Below are 17,556 nucleotides of genomic sequence, written 5' to 3'. Positions count from 1 at the left end.
GAGAAACTTCAAGTGAAGGCGCTCTCCTGGGTGTGATGTTCCACTTCAAACGCAGCAAACAACTGTTGTTCTGTGATGCACATTTTAGTTCCGCTAGAGGCAACCTTTCTAAATATTAATAATAATAATAGACAATCCCCTCTGCAACTGACGGCGGGTGCAGAGATGAACAGGGAGCCCTGGAAGGCAGGCCGTGGTTGGTCCTCCTGGATGTGGCAAAGGCCCCCTCAGAAGGGACGGTCCCCTGAATACTCGTGGAGGTTTCCCTCTCAGAAGCACAGGGTGCACGTGGCTTCAGGCATGGGAGTTGATTATTAATGTGTAAAACGAAACTCTTTAGAGCTCCTTCTATGAGTTGGTGGTTTTTCTTTTGAAAGAAATGTGAAACTGTGGAATGCAAAGCTTCTACCAGGAACAACTGACATGAAGAGGCCCAGAGGGATAGAGATTCGGTACCCAGGGGGAGGTGCTGCTGTGCAATCTGTGGGGTTTTCTGTCTCCTTGCTGTTGAGCTGTAGCAGCAACTGTGAGTCGGGCTTGGCTGCGGTGAAGCTGCTGGAAGTGCTGACCTCTCTTGTTGCTGCTCCATCCCTGAGAATTGAGGACCTGAGTGGGTGAGTTAGCTTCTCTAGAAGCTGGGACGTGATTATGGATGTACATGATATGGTGGCTCTCACACTTTTGTGTAAACACTCTACTTTTTAGAATATGTTTGAAAAATCAGGCACTGAGGTCTTATTCTTAAAAATTCTGAATCCCTCAAATAAGGCCCAGTAATCTACATTTTTTTTCCAAGGGAGCAATTTGCTGTATTTTTAAGGGCCGCCTTTCAAGAAATGCTGATCTTATGGTGTTTCTCTGAATAACTCAAGATTCTAAAGCTACACTTAAGTCTTTCAAAATCAGAGCGAATTACTGACTCTTAGAACCAGAAGCGTCCCAGAGATCATCCAGCCTAGACTTTTCACACCAGTGACCAAGGGATAAGCCTCGAGCTGAGCTTCACAGCACAGGACCTTCCTGGAGCTCTCATTGCAGCTTGGCACAGGGGCTGAGTCTGACCTGGCTTGACATCTGGCTCTGCCACCTGGGGTCACATGACCTGTGCAAGCTTTTTGTCCCCTTGTGGGCACACTTCCCTTGTGGCGGTGACTGTGGGAGTGATGTGAGCTGGGGTGTGGAAGGGGATTTTGGGAGACCCTGCACCAGGCTGGTCCGGCGTAAGTTCCAGATTCTTGCGGCAGGTAGTAGACAGTGGCTACAGAAATTTGGAAGGTAGGTGAAAATTTTCTCCACCCCCAAAGTTTTGCCAGCAGTTCTGAATGAAAGTAAGCTCCACAGATACGGATATTTTTAACTTAGCACATAGCAGTAAATGCGTCCCGTGAAGTCCCAGCTCTGACCTCTCCAGCGTTCTCACCAGCATAAGAGGGCTCTCAAGGCAGGGTTCAGTAACCCTAATGGTCAGCCTCAGGGGACCACACGGCTGCTGTGTGCTCAGCTGCTCAGTCGTGTCTGACTCTTGTGACCCCATGGACTGTGCCCCACCAGCCTGCCCTGTCCATGGGATCTCCCAGGCAAGAATACTGGAGCGGGTCGCCATTTCCTATTCCAGGGGATCTTCTCGACCTAGGGATCAAACCTGCATCTACTGTGGCTCCCGCATTGGATGGCAGATTCTTTACCACTGAGCCCCCTGGGAAGCCTTCAGGGCCTCCAGACAGAGGCTGAACACAAAACCCTGTAGGGATCAGGCCCCCAGAGCAGCCCTGGGGATTTCACATTCAGGACACAGGATTTCCTAGATTCTTCGAGCAAGTGGGAAATGTGCAACTCTGAAGTTTTAAGACGGTCTACATATGAGTGAAGGTCCATTGATTACACTTACCGTACAAAGCAAAAAGGCAGTAATTTCCTCAATAGAAACCTATTTCTGAATTCATTATGCTAATTAGTAAAGCCTCTGATAAATACAGGATAATAAAAGCACTTGCTGTAGCTTCCTCTGGAATACATTTTTCTTTTCTTTTTAAATTTTGGCTGCACTGGCTCTTCGTTGCAGCTCACAGGCTTGTTACCCTGCAGCATGTGGGATCTTAGTTTCCTAATCAGGGACTGAAACCCTGTCCCCTGCACTGGAAGTCAGCTTCTTAATCACTGAGCCACCAGGGAAGTCCCTGGCGTATTTTCTTTCTGATAAAATAGTAGCTGAATATTCCAGTGAGAATTTTCCATGAGAAGGGTGGGCTCTCCTGGGCACTGACGTCTACAGGAACCATTGGCATAAAATATTTTCAAGTAAATTACTTCTTGTAACAAGCATTTAGCCTATTAAGTACCCAATTAATCTTCTTTGTTATTATTACTAATCAAAAACATGTTGAATAGAGAAACGATTTAAAAAACACAACAACAAAAGGCATAGAAACTCTGTTATGTAAACTGGGTTAACAAAACCTAAATGGAAGTGATCTTGCTGCAAATCAAGAAACATTCCAAGTCTTAATTCAGCTCTGGTTCCCATGTGGTATCAGAAATTTGGGTTAAGGTTCAGTGAAAAAGGCATAGCAATCGCCAAAGCTGACATGGTAAGTATTTGAGAAAGGGAATAAAGTTTCACCAAGCAAGATGTAAAGTGGTAGTTTTCAGACCTTGCATTATGATCCATTAATGAGTTACAGAATCAATGCAATGGGTTTTAATCTAGCACTTGGCTGGAATATGGAATATATCACAGAAAGTGAGAGTGAATGTTGTTTGGTAAAACTTTTTACATACATGCAAATATTTCCCGGAACCCACTGTAAAATGTATTTCTAACTGCAGGTTGTGGTTTAAAATGTCTGGCAGTCCCTGGCACAGGAAACGTGGAGAAGGAGCAGAAATGTGGGGGCATCAGGGCTTTGGTCCTGGTGAACACTGAACGTGACAAACATCTGTTGTACCATTAAGAAGGGTGGTACTTGAGCATCAGGTTAGGGAAGCTCAGAGAGGTTTAAATGTCTTCAACTGGATATTTATGCAGAACCTGGGGACTTCCTAAATTTTTATTACAGTCTGGATACACCAGTGATTAAGTTCAGACACCAAATTCAGAATCAAAAATTTAAAGTAAAGTAATCTTCAAACCTCTGAACATGTGTATCACTTTGTTCGAGAATCTGCATTTTTCTCTTTGTTTATATGGATCAGGAAACAGTACAGAAGGACAGATACTCCCCCTAAATTGTCTTCAGCATGGTGGTGAAACCTACTGGGCCCTTAATTTCAGTGGCATCTTTAAGAATCTGGCAGATGCTAGAAGAATGTATAAAGAAGAAATGATATATATATCTCTACACAACACACACACACACACACACACACACACACGCACGCACAACAGAATATCGCTCAGCCATAAAAAAGAATGAGATAATGCCATTTGCAGCAACATGGATAGAACTGCAGATTACCACACTAAGAGAAGAAATCAGATAAAGACAAATACCATATGATATCACCATATGTGAAATCTAAAATACGATACGAATCAACTTATTTACAGAACAGAAATAGATTTACAGACAGAAAGCAATCTCATGGTTACCAAAGGAGAAGTAGGGGCAGGGATAAATCAGAAGTATGAATTCCATGGGTAGAGGAGTCTGGTGGGCTACAGTGCATGGGGTCACAAAGAGTCAGACAGGACTGAGTGATTAACACAGCAACAATGGGTTGAACAGATTGGTTCAGTTCAGTTCAGTCGTGTCTGACTCTTTGCGACCCCATGAATTGCAGCACGGACAAACACTACTATATGGACTTCCCAGGTGGTGCTAGGGGTAAAGAACCTGCCTGCCAATGCAGGAGACACAAGGGACATGGGTTCGATCCCTGGGTCAGGAAGATCCCCTGTGGAGGGCATGGCAACCCACTCCAGTATTCTTGCTGGGGAAATCCCATGGACAGAGGAGCCTGGTGGGCAACAGCCCCTAGGCTCCCAAAGAACTGGACATGACTGTGGGGCTTCCCTCATAGCTCAGTCAGTAAAGAATCTGCCTGCAATGCAGGAGACCTGGGTTCGATTCCTGGGTCGGGAAGATCCCCTGGAGAAGGAAATGGCAACCCACTCCAGTGTTATTGCCCAGAGAATCCCATGGACAGAGGAGCCTGGCAGGCTACAGTCCATGGGGTCACAAGAGTTGGACATGACTCAGCGACTAAAGAGAGAGAGAGTAGCAACTTAGCACATTCACACATACCTAAAACAGATAAATGACAAGGACCTACTATATAGCACAGGGGATTATATTTAACATCTGGTAGTAATGTATAATGGAAAAGAGTCTGAAAAAGAATATATAGATACACACACATATATATTTATAACTGAATTACTTGGTTGTACATGGGAAAATAACACAACATTGTAAATCAACTATACTTCATAAAAAAAAATAATAATCTGTCAGATGGTAGGGGTCTCCAGACTGCCTTTCCTTACAGAACTTCAGCTTTAAGAGCAAACCACAGGACAAAAGATATATTTACAGGTATGCCTCAAAGACAAGCTTCTCTTTTCTGTCTTTACCCTGGACTTTGATTTCTGTTGTAATAGTTTATTGTGAAACAGCACTGTAGCTCTTAGTCTGTAAGAACAGAGGGCAGTGATACCCCATGAAAGGTAAGGGGTGACTCATCAACAAACACTTGACATAGAATATAACTTTTTGTTAATAAAGAAAATATAAGGATTGTGTGCCAGTTTGTGATGGGGCCACAAGCAATATATGCATATGGCTGCAATTATATATACTGAATATTTTTAAACTGTCTTATAACTAGCAATGTAATCAGAAGTAATTTTTTAATATAAATTTATTTAATTGGAGGTTAATTACTTTACAATATTGTATTGGTTTTAAATGATTCAAACTCACACTGCCAGTGTATACTTACAATACTCAGAACCAGTTTGGCCCTTTTGGGTCTTTGAAAAACTTTTATATGCTATTGTCCAATGCAGTTCTGGAAGTTAGGAGACCTGGAATCTAGTCTCTGTTAATTATATGACCTGCGATACATTTTTAGATTTTTTCCTATGCTTTCACTTCTTATGAAAAATAGTAATTATTGATTTGCTAACAGTTAAGGTTTAGGTAACATGACTTAATGGTTAAAGGCTTTAAAAAAGTGCTTCCCAACTGTAGGGTAGCTTCATCAAGATAATAGTCTTTATGTGCCAAGTAGAATCACAGAGAAGCTTTATGGGATAAGGAAAACAAATGCAAACTTTCGGCTTTCAGTTCCATTTCCCCTGGAGAAAACAACCCAGATGTTATTAAATGATCTTTTCAGCCCAAGTTGGCGGGGTAATCCTTTAGCACTCTTGAAAAGCTTTCAAAGAAAATTGAAAGCAAGACCCTTCTCAGATTTTGTTTCTCCCATGAAACCCTGAAGTGGCTCAGTGGTAAAGAATCCGACTGCCAGCGCAGGGGAGGCAAGAGATGCAGATTCGACTCCTGGGTCGGGAAGATCCACTGGAAAAGGGAATGGCTATCCACTGTGGAATTCTTGCCTGTAGGATCCCATGGACAGAGGACCGCAGAGGGCTACAGTTTGTGGTGTGCAGAGCTGGAAATGATTGAGCACCACCACCAGCACTGTGAAGCTCTTTGCAGAGTATAAAGACATTTTTTAGCCTCTTTAGGAAGATGTAACAGCCATGTTTCCTTTCTTGTAATATTACAACATTATCTACATAGATGTTCCTTTAAAAAACTCTTCCTTTTCACATATAGCAGGGAAACTGTTACAGAATGGTGGTATTATTTGTCAAGCAGTCACTGAGCGCCTGACTTATAGGAACGTAAAACTAGGAGGAATCTGAAGGATCATCTTAGCCATCTTCTCATTTTACAGATTTGGAAATTGAGGCTGACAGCAGCTGAGTGATTTGTTCCAGCCTTGTGGCTCAGCTGGTAAAGAATCCGCCTGCAGTGCGGGAGACCTGGGTTTGATCCCTGGGTTGGGAAGAGCCCCTGGAGAAGGGAAAGACTGCTGACTCCAGCATTCTGGCCTGGAGAATTCCAAGGACAGTATAGTCCATGGGGTCGCAAAGAGTCAGACACGACTGAGTGACTTTCACTCACTCACTCACACTTGATGAGAGAACTGGAATCCAGACGAGCATCAGGTTTGTATTCCTTCCACCCTCTCCAGAATCCCATGTCTCCCAAAAAGCCGTATTCTTTCTGCCTGAATGCACACTTTCTTCTCACAGCCCAGCTGTGTGACTGACTCATAATGCAGTTCAATATGAGGAACAGCTGCCTTGATTGGTCTTTGTTCACAAACGTCTAGAAATGGTAAGACCCACAGTGGACTTTTAATACACATTGATCACGACACTCTATTTAAATTTTAAACAGCATTCCTTCAATTCAGAAAAGCTTTTGGAAATGGCAAACGACTTGGAGTCTCACAATTGACTGCCGTTTGTCAGTTGACACACTCTAGGAGTATATGCTTTCATTTTGCTATTTGAAAACATGCAAACCTAACATAAACATACACTTAAGGATCTCAAACATCTTTAAACATTCTCTTTCTAGGAACAGTGAAAACTTTCTACATGCATTAGAACTCTAGCTAAGCAAAGTGATTTGAACACTCAAGAGAAAAAGATCAATAAAGTAAAAGTTAAATACTAATTCCACAGGACCCCTCAGATTGAATTTCTGTACTGATGAGCTCTATTGACTGATGGGCACTGAACCACTGGTAACTAGGGTGCGAGCTGTTCCCCCAACTCTGCTATGTAAAATACCTTCTCATTATTATACAAATATCACCATCAGACTAGAAAATAATTTGGGAGAGTTCATGGCTTTTGGAGCAACCCACAGCAAGTGACGCTCTCTTACAAAATATAATTACCTCCAACCCTGAGTTGCAACTACAGGAGGGCAGTACACAAGCCCCGTAGTATTGTTTTAGATGAAGCACGCTGAAAGCTCTGCACTTCCTGCAGGCCTCCTCTTTCCTCCTGAACGAACTCCAGGGAATGGCATCATGTCAGGCTTTCCAGATGGATTATGTGGAGCCATAGCTCAATGTCATTTTCAATAGGAAGCCTCATAATTAAAGGTCAAATAGTCACTTCATCTGCAATCAATCAATAGAAAAAGTACTAATACGAAGAACTAATCAATCAATGGCAAATGCACTAATAAAAGCAATGAATCAAATTCAGCATGTGTGTAGATGCAGACACATCGAAGAGATGGAGACAGGGCAAAAGCAAGAACAATAAAATAAACTGCAAGCATATGTACGGGAGAATACTCAGAAGGCTGCTCAAAACCAGAGTTTTCATCTTTGGTTCATTAGTTACCTGGGTACCACTTGGCCTGCAATAATTTATTCTTACCATACAAATACTGGATATACTAATCAACGATGTTATTTCATAGAGCTTTCTTAATGTATTCTATTTGAGACGTTATGTGTATGTGTGTGTATGCACGTGTGTGTGTGTGTAAAATCACTAGAAGCAATATTTTGACAGTGATCACAAAAGGGACAAATACATTTCCTACTCACCAAATAAATATTATTTTAATCTGGTGTCTTTCATCTTGGTGAGAAATAAGAGAAAGTATCAATCTGAGTGATAGATCCTACCTGAAATTTGCCCCCTGCTTTCTGAAACATGAATTCTTCACACTTATTGTGATGCTCTATCATTGCCACGCAGATGAGAAGTCCCATTAGGATAATTATCGGCTGTAGCTTGGGTGACTGCTGTGCCTCTCCTCTGTACCAGAGACGTCAGGTCACCAGTGGAGGGAAACATGCTTTGGACCTTAAGAAACTGATACACTAAATTTATAGGGGCTCAACAAGGCCATTCAAGCAATAGGACCCAAACATCCCAGGCTGTGTGTAGAAATAAAGAGTGCTCTGTGGCTTCTCACTGAGATAAGAAAGCAGAAAAAGAGGCCATTTTATAAATGCCACCTAGGAAACCGCAGGCAGAGAGCCAGGTGTGATCAAGGTGTAATAGAATATCCTAGCTGCAAGTAAAATTCCCTAATCCAGGAGCTATGGAAACTAAGGCCTGGGGATGTTTCAATGGAAGAGTCAGGATGAGTCTTTAGGACTTGCAATTCCAAGAGAGAGTAGGTCTACCATCTTATGGAAATAACTAAGGATTTACATGACTGTGGTTACTTAGTTATTGTACTAGAATATTATTCCAGGATCCAAGTATCTATTTTATGGGAGAATATTGCAAAAGCAAAAGCCCAAGTTAACCCCAATGTTTTCAGTAAAATAGCTACTTTTGATTGGTGTTCATCTAATTTTTCAGATGACTGAAAATCAGGAAGCCTCAAGAACAGAACAATATGGCTTTGAGGTTAAAAAAATGAAAAGAAAAAAAACAGCATGAATATTTTACTTACAGAGAAGAATACTGATCAGGTTGCAGTACACTTCTCGGGGAGAGCTTTGCTCATCATGGCCAGCTCCAGCACAGGAGAAAATAATGGAGAAAAAAATAAACATGGACTTTCCTGGTGGTCCAGTGGTTAAGAATCTGCCTGCCAGTGTAGAGGACATGGGTTCGATCCATGGTCTGGGAACTAAGATCCCACATGCTGTGGGGCAACTAAGCCTGTGCACGGTAACTCTTGAGCAAATGTTCTAGAGCCTGAGAGCCACAGCTTGAAGCCCACAGGCCCAAGGACACATGCTCCACAGCAAGAGAAGCCACCTCAGCGAGAAACCCACACACGGCAGCTAGAGGAGCCCCCACTAGCTGTGACTAGAGAAAACACACGCGCAGCAACGAAGACCCAGCACAGCCAAAAATAAATAAAAATAAATTAAAAAAACCCACAACCCATTTGGGTTTTCCTGACAAAAGCAAATCCTAAGGGCGGGGCGGGTTTCAGAGGCCAGGGCAGAGATGCAGAAGCATATTGGACGCAACCAGGGCTCAGCACCTGCTCTAACAACACAAGCGCCTTTGGTCCCTGACTCGCGACTGCTGAGGGGTCTGGAGGCACCCAGTCTCTGGCCTCCCTACCTTTATAGAAGCCCCTTCCTTTCCAGGAGACCTGGAGCACCGGCGTCACATTGTAACAGTGACATGGGGGGGAAAGTGCAGGTTGATTCTTTCCGAGGGCAACAATTAAACCATATCTGTTATATGAGCATCAACAAGACCCAGGGCAGGGGACTGAAACCCTGGACACAGTAACACATTCAGGACCAACACAGTTAACAAGTAACTAATCATAGCCGCTGCTCTCGGGGTGCGTGTCACGCGCCAGGCAGCACACCAAGCCCTCTCGGGGGGCACTCTGGCTCCATCCACAGCAACCTGCACACAGCACCATCACGGAACACATTTTCTCACGGACTGACTTGTATTACGGACAAGTCCTGTGTTGGATACTTAACAAGTTTCATCTTCAGTCTTTACAACACCCTTACAATGTAAGAAAAAGCCTTCCAAAGTGAGAAAGCTAAGGTTCAGCGAACTTAAGTGATTTGTCCAGGGTCACAAAATCTGGAACCAGAAAGTAGCTTCCAAAGCTCTCTCAGCTTCCTTTTGGCGATGATTCTACGGAAAACCTAATAGACATATTGCAGTGAAGGGACAGGACACATATAATTTATTCAAATAAGCTGAAGTCCTAGACAGCAATTGCTTAAGAGCATGTCCAATTTCTAAATCATTTCCCCAACTTTGCAAGACTGAAAATAATTCTATCAGACAGAAATGTCTGGGGCTAGTAAAACCACTATGAAATATCTTTGTTTTCTAGTTTACAGACTGAACTTTAACATAAACAGACTTAGAGAAATGTTAAGTCAGTTATAGGCCAAAACGTAAAGGAATTTTTAATATGAGTTTAACCACAATGTGCCTACTACCCCAAGGAGTTTGTGAATGATGTTTCCATAAAATTTCTCATTACTTAATGATCTTTAATGACTGAAAGCATGGATTCTAGATAACTGGATAGGTTGTTGGGATAATGCCTTTAAACTGGGTAAAGGTAAGGAGAGAATAGCACTTTTCTTGATCTATTTTTGTCCATTAAATACGTACTTATTTTACTTTAGGTACCAATGAGACTGAGTTCATGATAACTAAATATATTGTTGTTTCTTTATAGAAATAACACTTTGAAACAAACTTCAGACTAATGTCAATTGTTTTCACCCTGCTCCAAGCTTCCAGAAAATATGTTAACATCTTCCAGGGGTCACTCTAGGGCCTTCCAAAGCCAAGTTTGTGCTCACTGAACCCCCACAACTACCCCACTCCCCAACTTTTAACATGAACATTCAACCCTGAAAACCTTCTATGAGAATGGAAAACACGATTACAAGTAAAGCAAAACCCTACACTATTACATTTAGGCTCACAACAGTGAGTTTAACTCATGATGGTATTTCAGAGTCATGACTGGTCCCCACTTTGCTACCGTTCTTTAGGTGACAAAGTAGACAGTACCCGCCTTCCATTTAATTTGAAAAGTTGTTTGAATTTCAAAATTATAAGATGCAATTATCTGAAGGTAATATTAAGCTGGTGTTTCAGGCTGTGGATTACTTACCCAGCGTGAGGGATTTGTGAGTAGAACAGAACATGACGGCTACGGTGTCTGCTGGTGTGAAACCCGAATTATTCCTGAGGGCAAAAAAACCCACAATGCTTTATAAATACTGTTATTAAAAAGCCTATTTAACACATCCTCAATCAAATGTAGTACCTATCTTCATGCAAACATCCTTTTGATCAGTCCTGGAGACAGCAGTAATTCTATACCCCAACGCACAGAAATGTCCAAATTTCTTTTTAGAGTAATTTCTAGTTTATGCATGAAAAAGAGACAGTCTTAAAAATGTGGTGGCGGCGGGGAGGTCTCTAAGAGCATATGCGTCATCAATCTGTGGCACAGGACTTTATAAAAATTCTGCAGCAAGAAACTCCGTTAGTGCCCTCACTAGGCTGTTGCTTGATTTTAATGCAGTGGCTTGAAAGAGTTAATGTGTCTCCAAAAAGGCTTCCCTCAAGGAGCAACATATCCTTTAGGCAGCACCCCTTTAAGAACTACATGGTGTGAACAAGGATTTAACATATGTTTCAGTAAAAATAACAAATTACCAATTTTTAGCAATTACCATGTGCCAAGTATTCCTTTAAGGCCTTTGCATGTAAAGACAAAAGTCCTATCAGGTAGCCAGTATGATATCCCTATTGACAGATGAGAAAACTGAGGCACACAGAAATTATGTAACCCACCCAGGACCTCAGAGCTAGGGAGTGAGTGACAGAGTCAGGATTTAAACTAAGTCCAGCTCCTGTGTCTATGCTTAACTGCTAAATAATATGTTAACAGGCTTCCCTGGTGGCTCTGCCTGCAATACAGGAGACCTGGGCTTGATCCCTGGGTTGGGAGGATCCCCTGGAGAAGGGAATGGAACCTGCTCCAGTGTTCTTGCCTGAAGAATTCCATGGACAGAGGAGCCTGGCGAGCTACAGTCCATGGGGTCACAAAGAGTCGGACGTGACTGACTGACTTTCAGGCAAGAACACTGGAGTGGGTTGCCGTTCCCTTCTCCAGGGGATCTTCCTGGCTCAGGGATCGAACCCAGCTCTCCTGCATTGGCAGGTGGATTCTTTACCACTGAGCCACCTGGGAAGCCCTTGACTTTTCACTTCACTTCACTAATGCTAAAGATAAAAAAATCTTGCTTAGTCAAAATCCCATTAAATGTTAGAGCTAAAATTTTTGTAATGTAATCTTTTTTTTTTCTTTTTAACTTTTTATTTTGTATTGGAGTATAGCCAATTAACAGTGTTGTGATAGTTTCAGTTAAACAGTGAAGGGACTCAGCCATACATATACATGTATCCATTCTTCCTCTAACAGATCATCAAAACTTCACAATCATTTGTGCCTGTGTTGGGAGTGGGATATTCAAACACTAGAATTCAGTAAAGAAATAATATTGAACTTAAAAAATCCATTAAATGTTGTGGGGATCAGTACTAGTGAAAATCATATTGAAATTTCCTATTTTAGGTCACAAAGATTTAGAGAACCAAAAAGGTTAGAAATGCAATTATTATTATTATTGCATCTTTGATAGGTTAGAAACTATTCCTTCCTTCAGAATCAGTGTTTGAAGACACAGTCTACGTGAGTCTATTCATTCCCCACCCTGAACTCAGATAAGAGAGTGAGCAAAGGGAACAATGTTTTAAAGGCTGATTTTGTACGGTTGCAGATACAACAATCTATCTAATTGTCAACGATCTCAAAAGAAAGTGACTCCACCATTTCCCCTAGTAACCTTATCCTTTTTTAAAATTTTTATTTGTATTTGTATTTGCCTGTGCTGGGTCTTTGTTGCTGTGCAGGCTTTCTCTAGTTATGGCAAGCCGGGGCTGCCCTCTGGTTGAGGTGCATAGACTTCTCATTGTGGTGGCTGCCCTTGTTGCAGAGCATGGGTTCTAGGCGTTTGGGCTTCAGTAGCTGTAGCGCCTGAGTTCAGTAGTTGTGGCTCTCTGGCTCTAGCGCACAGGCTCAACAGTTTTGGCACGTGAGCGTAACTGCTCCGAGGTACATGGCTATCTTTCCACATGAGGTATGTGGGATCTCCCTGCCTGTCTCCTGCATTGGCAGGCAGATTCTTTACCACTGAAACCCTAGGGAAGCCCCAAAGTGAAACTTACATATAATTTTCACTGGGAGAAAAAACGTCCCTCGATAGATCCCTCATCCCGTTTCTTTGTTACGTCCTCACTGGAGGGAAAAGGACCCTCTCTTCTACCACCTCCTTCTCTCTGCATAATGGTTCTTATATATAGTGGAATATTACTCGTCATAAAAAGGAATGGAACTGGGTCATTTGTAGAGATGCAGATGGACCTAGAGATAGTCATACAGAGTGAAGTCAGTCAGAAAAACAAACATCGTACATGAAAGCATATGTGTGGAATCTAGAAAACCAGTACAGATGAACCTATTTCCAGGGCAGGAATACAGACGCAGACACAGAGAACGGATGTGTGGACACAGGGCTGGGGAGGGTGGGACGAACGGGGGGAACAGGATTGACATATATACACTACCACGTATAAAGCAGATAGCTAGTGGGAAGCTGCTGTGTGTCACAAGGGGCTCAGTTCAGTGCTCTGGGACAATCTAGAGGGCTTGGATGGGAGGGCATGGAGGGAGGCTCAAGACAGAGGGGATACATGTGTACTTCTGGCTGGTTTACATTGCTGCTGCTGCTAAGTCGCTTCAGTCGTGTCCTGACTCTGTGAGGCCCCATAGACAGCAGCCCACCAGGCTCCCCCGCCCCTGGGATTCTCCAGGCAAGAACACTGGAGTGGGTTGCCATTTCCTTCTCCAGTGCATGAAAGTGAAAAGTGAAAGTGAAGTCGCTCAGTCGTGTCCGACTCTTCGAGATGGATTGCGGCCTACCAGGCTCCTCCGTCCATAGGATTTTCCAGGCAAGAGTACTGGAGTGGGGTGCCATTGCCTTCTCCTGATTCACGTTGAAGAAGAGCAAAAACTAACACAACATCCTAAAGCAATTATACGCCAATGGAAAAAAAAATATTTAAATTGCCTTTTAGTCTCCTCTCCTTTGAAAAGGAATGTAAGTTCATGCTTCCTAACCAGTCTTACTTGCAACTTCTTTGTTTTTTTAATAACATCTTTCCAAATGGAATTTTTGGTGTCTCTCAGGTGAGAGAAAAGGAGGGAAGGAGAAAGAGAGAGAGAGAGTGAGTGAGAGGCAGAGGGAGAGGGTTTAAGTTTACTGAATTCATAGTAGTGAGAGGCACTGTGCTTTCAAGAAATCTGATGAAGAGAAGAAAAGGGCCATGGAGATGAGCGTGATTATACAGAAATAATGGATGAACCCACGTCCTCAAAGGAGCCTGAGGGGAGGAGCCTGAGATTCGCCTGAGAGCGTCCTCTGGTCTGAGTCTGTGAGCTGGAAGAACAAGGCAAGGTGAGTGAAAAACACAAGAAATTTTTCCAGTAGGGAACAAGAAAGTGGAGGTAATTCATGTCAGGGATTTTCCTCTCTTTGTAAAGTGTAAGGCGCTTCATTCGTCCTCAGAGAGGTGACCCTATAACCTGACCTGAGAAATAAGAAAAGCTTGAGATAAGCAGATGGAGGAGCATGACCTGGTCAATTCCCAGTGAACGAGAAATGTCTCCAGGGACAAATGCCCAGCTGCAATGGTGGAACACGTGGGCAGGACGTGCCCAGCTGGCCTGGCCTGGGGCTGGCCCCCAGCCATGCTCCGCTGATACTAACTCTATGAAGACCTTCGAGGAGTTTGGCTGACCTTGTTTGTTCCCCATTCTCACTGTTTCTAGATTTATGCAATTTGGTTTTCTTCCAAGAGAGTCCGGCAATACGGTTCTTTGGTGAATGCTATTCTGCTTGATATTTGTTCTTTTCCAGATTAGAGTATATTTCTGATGTGTCTAAATCTCTCTGGCCAAGAAAGCTCTGACTTAAGCTGGTGTTGGCTGTGCTGTCTGCCATGCTGGAGCAGAGTTGCCAATGTGGTCAAGGAGGATGTCTCTAAGATATGCTTACTTGTCCTCTGCGTTTAGGTAGGGAAACCCAAGGTAAGCCCACGCGAGGTAGTGTCTGGCCTTGCTGTGGGTTGAACACAGCCCTAGGTTTCTACTGACATAAAGCCCTTCAGTGGGGAGGGAAAGTCAGGACATAAAAATGGAATGTTTGAGGTTAAAACAATATTCCACCTAAACAGGACTGACATACTATCTCTGATTATAATCAACCCTGAATATTCATTGGAAGGACTGGGATGCTAAAGTTGAAGCTGCCAGACTTTAGCCCCCTGATGCAAAAAGATGCCGATGCTGGGAAAGACGGAAGGCAAAGAAAAGATGGAAGGCAAAGAAAAGAGGGAGGCAGAGGATGAGATGGTTAGATAGCATCACCGACTCAATGCACATGAACCTGAGCAAACTCCAGGAGATAGTGGAGGACTGGGGCCTGGTGTGCTGCAGTCTGTGGGGTCACAGAGTTGGACATGACTTAGTGACTTAGAACAACAACAACATACCCTCTCTCTACAGTAACAGATTGTTCTATATCACGGATCTTGGGGAAGCCGGTGGAGCACGTACTCACTTAACGGTCTATCCGAGATGGAGGGTGGGGAGGGGGAGGATGGTGAGTAACCACAGCAGCAAGCTTACAAAAAAATTCTATCATACATATACATATTTACTTGAACTACAGTCGATTTGAAGTAAATATTTATTGAGCACTTTAAACATTTTGCATCCAGTGTTTCTTTCTTCACACATCAGCCTTATACAGTAACGGTATTTTTGTCTTTGCTTTTTCCAAAAAGGGATCTTAAAGCAGAGTTAGTTGCAGCAAGTCACATAGATAAGGAGGCTGTCCCAAACTGTGAAGACAAGTTTGCTTTCTGAGAAGAATATTATAAAAAACCAAAACCACCCCACAATTTAGTGGATGACAGCAGCTAAGTAAGCCTCCTTCACCTACACTCTGGGGTTAAATGGCAGAAAATCAAGATAACACAAAAAAACGGTGTCCTGTACATTATACTAAGTAGTAACGACTGTAATTATTTTCAGTGATTATCATCTCTATTGTGCCTGCTCACAGTCTTGAAAGGAACTGCATTACTATTTATTTTCCAATTCTACCTTATCTCTTTTTAATATTGATTTTCTTTTTATCTCGTTCTTATAATTCTTTTGATTACTTTGGCTTCCCTCGAGATGTTTATTTCCTTTGCCTCCCAACTGGTCTTTTTATTCTCGCACAAAGCTTTCAATCAGTGTTTTCCACATAATATTTATTTTGCCTGCCTTTGCAGTACCCACAAAGGAAAACATGTCAGAAGGTTTTACTAGCAGAATTACAGAATGTGGAACAGAGAAGGTCCTCTGAGATAGTCCCGTTTAAGCCCACTGTTTTTACAGGGGGAAAGTTCCGTGTGAAAACTTTCCTTTGTTAACCTCAGTACCAGTGTTTTGTCTTCACCGGTTTTAGGAGACCTCGTCTGTCCCCAGCTCTGTGGCACTAAACAAGTTAAGCAGAACTCGGGCTTAGTTGCCCATCTCTGACTAGTAAGGAGACTTCCCATTAATGTGAAACAGATTGCCAGTCCAGGTTCGATGCATGAGGCAGGGCGCTCAGGGCCGGTGTACTGGGATGACCCAGAGGGATGGGATGGGGAGGGAGGTGGGAGGGGGGGTTCAGAATGCGGGACACATGTACACCCATGGCTGATTCATGTCAATGTATGGCAAAAACCACTACAGTATTGTAAAGTAATTAGCCTCCAATTAAAATAAATAAATTAAAAAAAAAAAAAACACAAAAACTGAAGAAAAAAAAAAAGGCTCATCTTCTCTTCCTCCCTGCCTGCCTCCCCCTTCTCCTACTCTTCAGGCAACAGCCCCCCTTCCCTCCCTGGGCTATGGTCAGAGGCTGAATGAGACATCTCATAGAAAACGTACTGATAAGGACCAAAGCACCCAGTTCAGTTCAGTTCAGTCGCTCAGTTGTGTCCTACAAATATTTAAATATTTGTTTTCTCCCTTTTCCTTTCTTTATGGTTTCTTCTGTCACTCTAGAGACATTCTCTGTTGCTATTACTCTAGTTTTACATCTAGTTGTCAACCTACCAAACTGTCTTATTTTGAAAAGGTTCCCCATTACTGCTTCTTTTTCTAAGCTTTTTAGCATTTTTCTTCTAACTTTGAAGCTTCTGAAAGTCACAGAAAGCTTAGGTCACTGTGGACAAAGGACTCTTGGTTTGATGAATGAACTCCCCATTCCTAGCAACCGTGACAGAGAAGTGTCAAAAAGAATGTATTGCAAAACTAGAAACACTGATTCTCTCTCTTCCATAATTAGTTTTTGAAATAATATAAACTGCGATATAACAAATATTTTACAGTAATTAACATTTCCAGAGCACTTGCTGTATACTAGGCATTATGCTGAGGGCTTTATGTACATATTATTTAATTTTCCAAATGACCCTATGAGATAGGGATTAGTACTGTCTTCATTTCATAAATGAGGACACTGACAAAAGTTATAAAGTTATTAAACAGAATGAAAACTCAAATCCATCTGACTCCGGACTTGGAATTTTTAACCCTGATGCTATTCTGTAAACTGATAATTCAGGATACAGAATGTACTCTCAAATGTACTTTAAATACTCAGAGTATTAATAGAAGAGGCTCCCATGCCGCACACTACGGAGGTAATAGTTGAGGTTTGTAAACCTAAGAAATATTAACCAGGTAAGCAGAGTGTTGAAGGGAAGTTGAATTTTCTTGGCTGGGTCTCTCCTGGTTTATGCTAAACTTCCACCATCAGAGGTCAGTGGCATGCTGTACAAAAAAAGACAGACTGATTTCTCTGCTGAGATTTCTGTCTCCGACTTAGTTTTATTGGACTGGTAAGTTAAAGAAAAGAAAAAACCTGCTACAGGCC

At 42.5% G+C, this 17,556-nt stretch overlaps 1 protein-coding gene across 3 annotated transcripts in view; it reads right to left on the bottom strand.

Moving 5' to 3' along the window:
• Nucleotides 1–17,556, bottom strand: part of SLC10A7 (solute carrier family 10 member 7) — a 305,184-nt gene that overhangs the window by 28,534 nt on the left and 259,094 nt on the right. For all 3 annotated transcript variants that reach the window (XR_005722881.1, XM_040250419.1, XM_040250422.1), the window contains one exon: nt 10,620–10,693. Coding sequence is in view for 2 of the 3 variants with exons in the window: in XM_040250419.1 (XP_040106353.1) it covers nt 10,620–10,693 (74 nt within the window). In the remaining variant the exon portion in view is untranslated. The remainder of the gene's footprint in view (nt 1–10,619; nt 10,694–17,556) is intronic.

Source organism: Oryx dammah, unplaced genomic scaffold (genome assembly GCF_014754425.2).
Source record: "Oryx dammah isolate SB20612 unplaced genomic scaffold, SCBI_Odam_1.1 HiC_scaffold_12, whole genome shotgun sequence".
Classification (NCBI taxonomy): domain Eukaryota; kingdom Metazoa; phylum Chordata; class Mammalia; order Artiodactyla; family Bovidae; genus Oryx; species Oryx dammah.
This window is presented reverse-complemented; position numbering and strand designations above follow the sequence as displayed.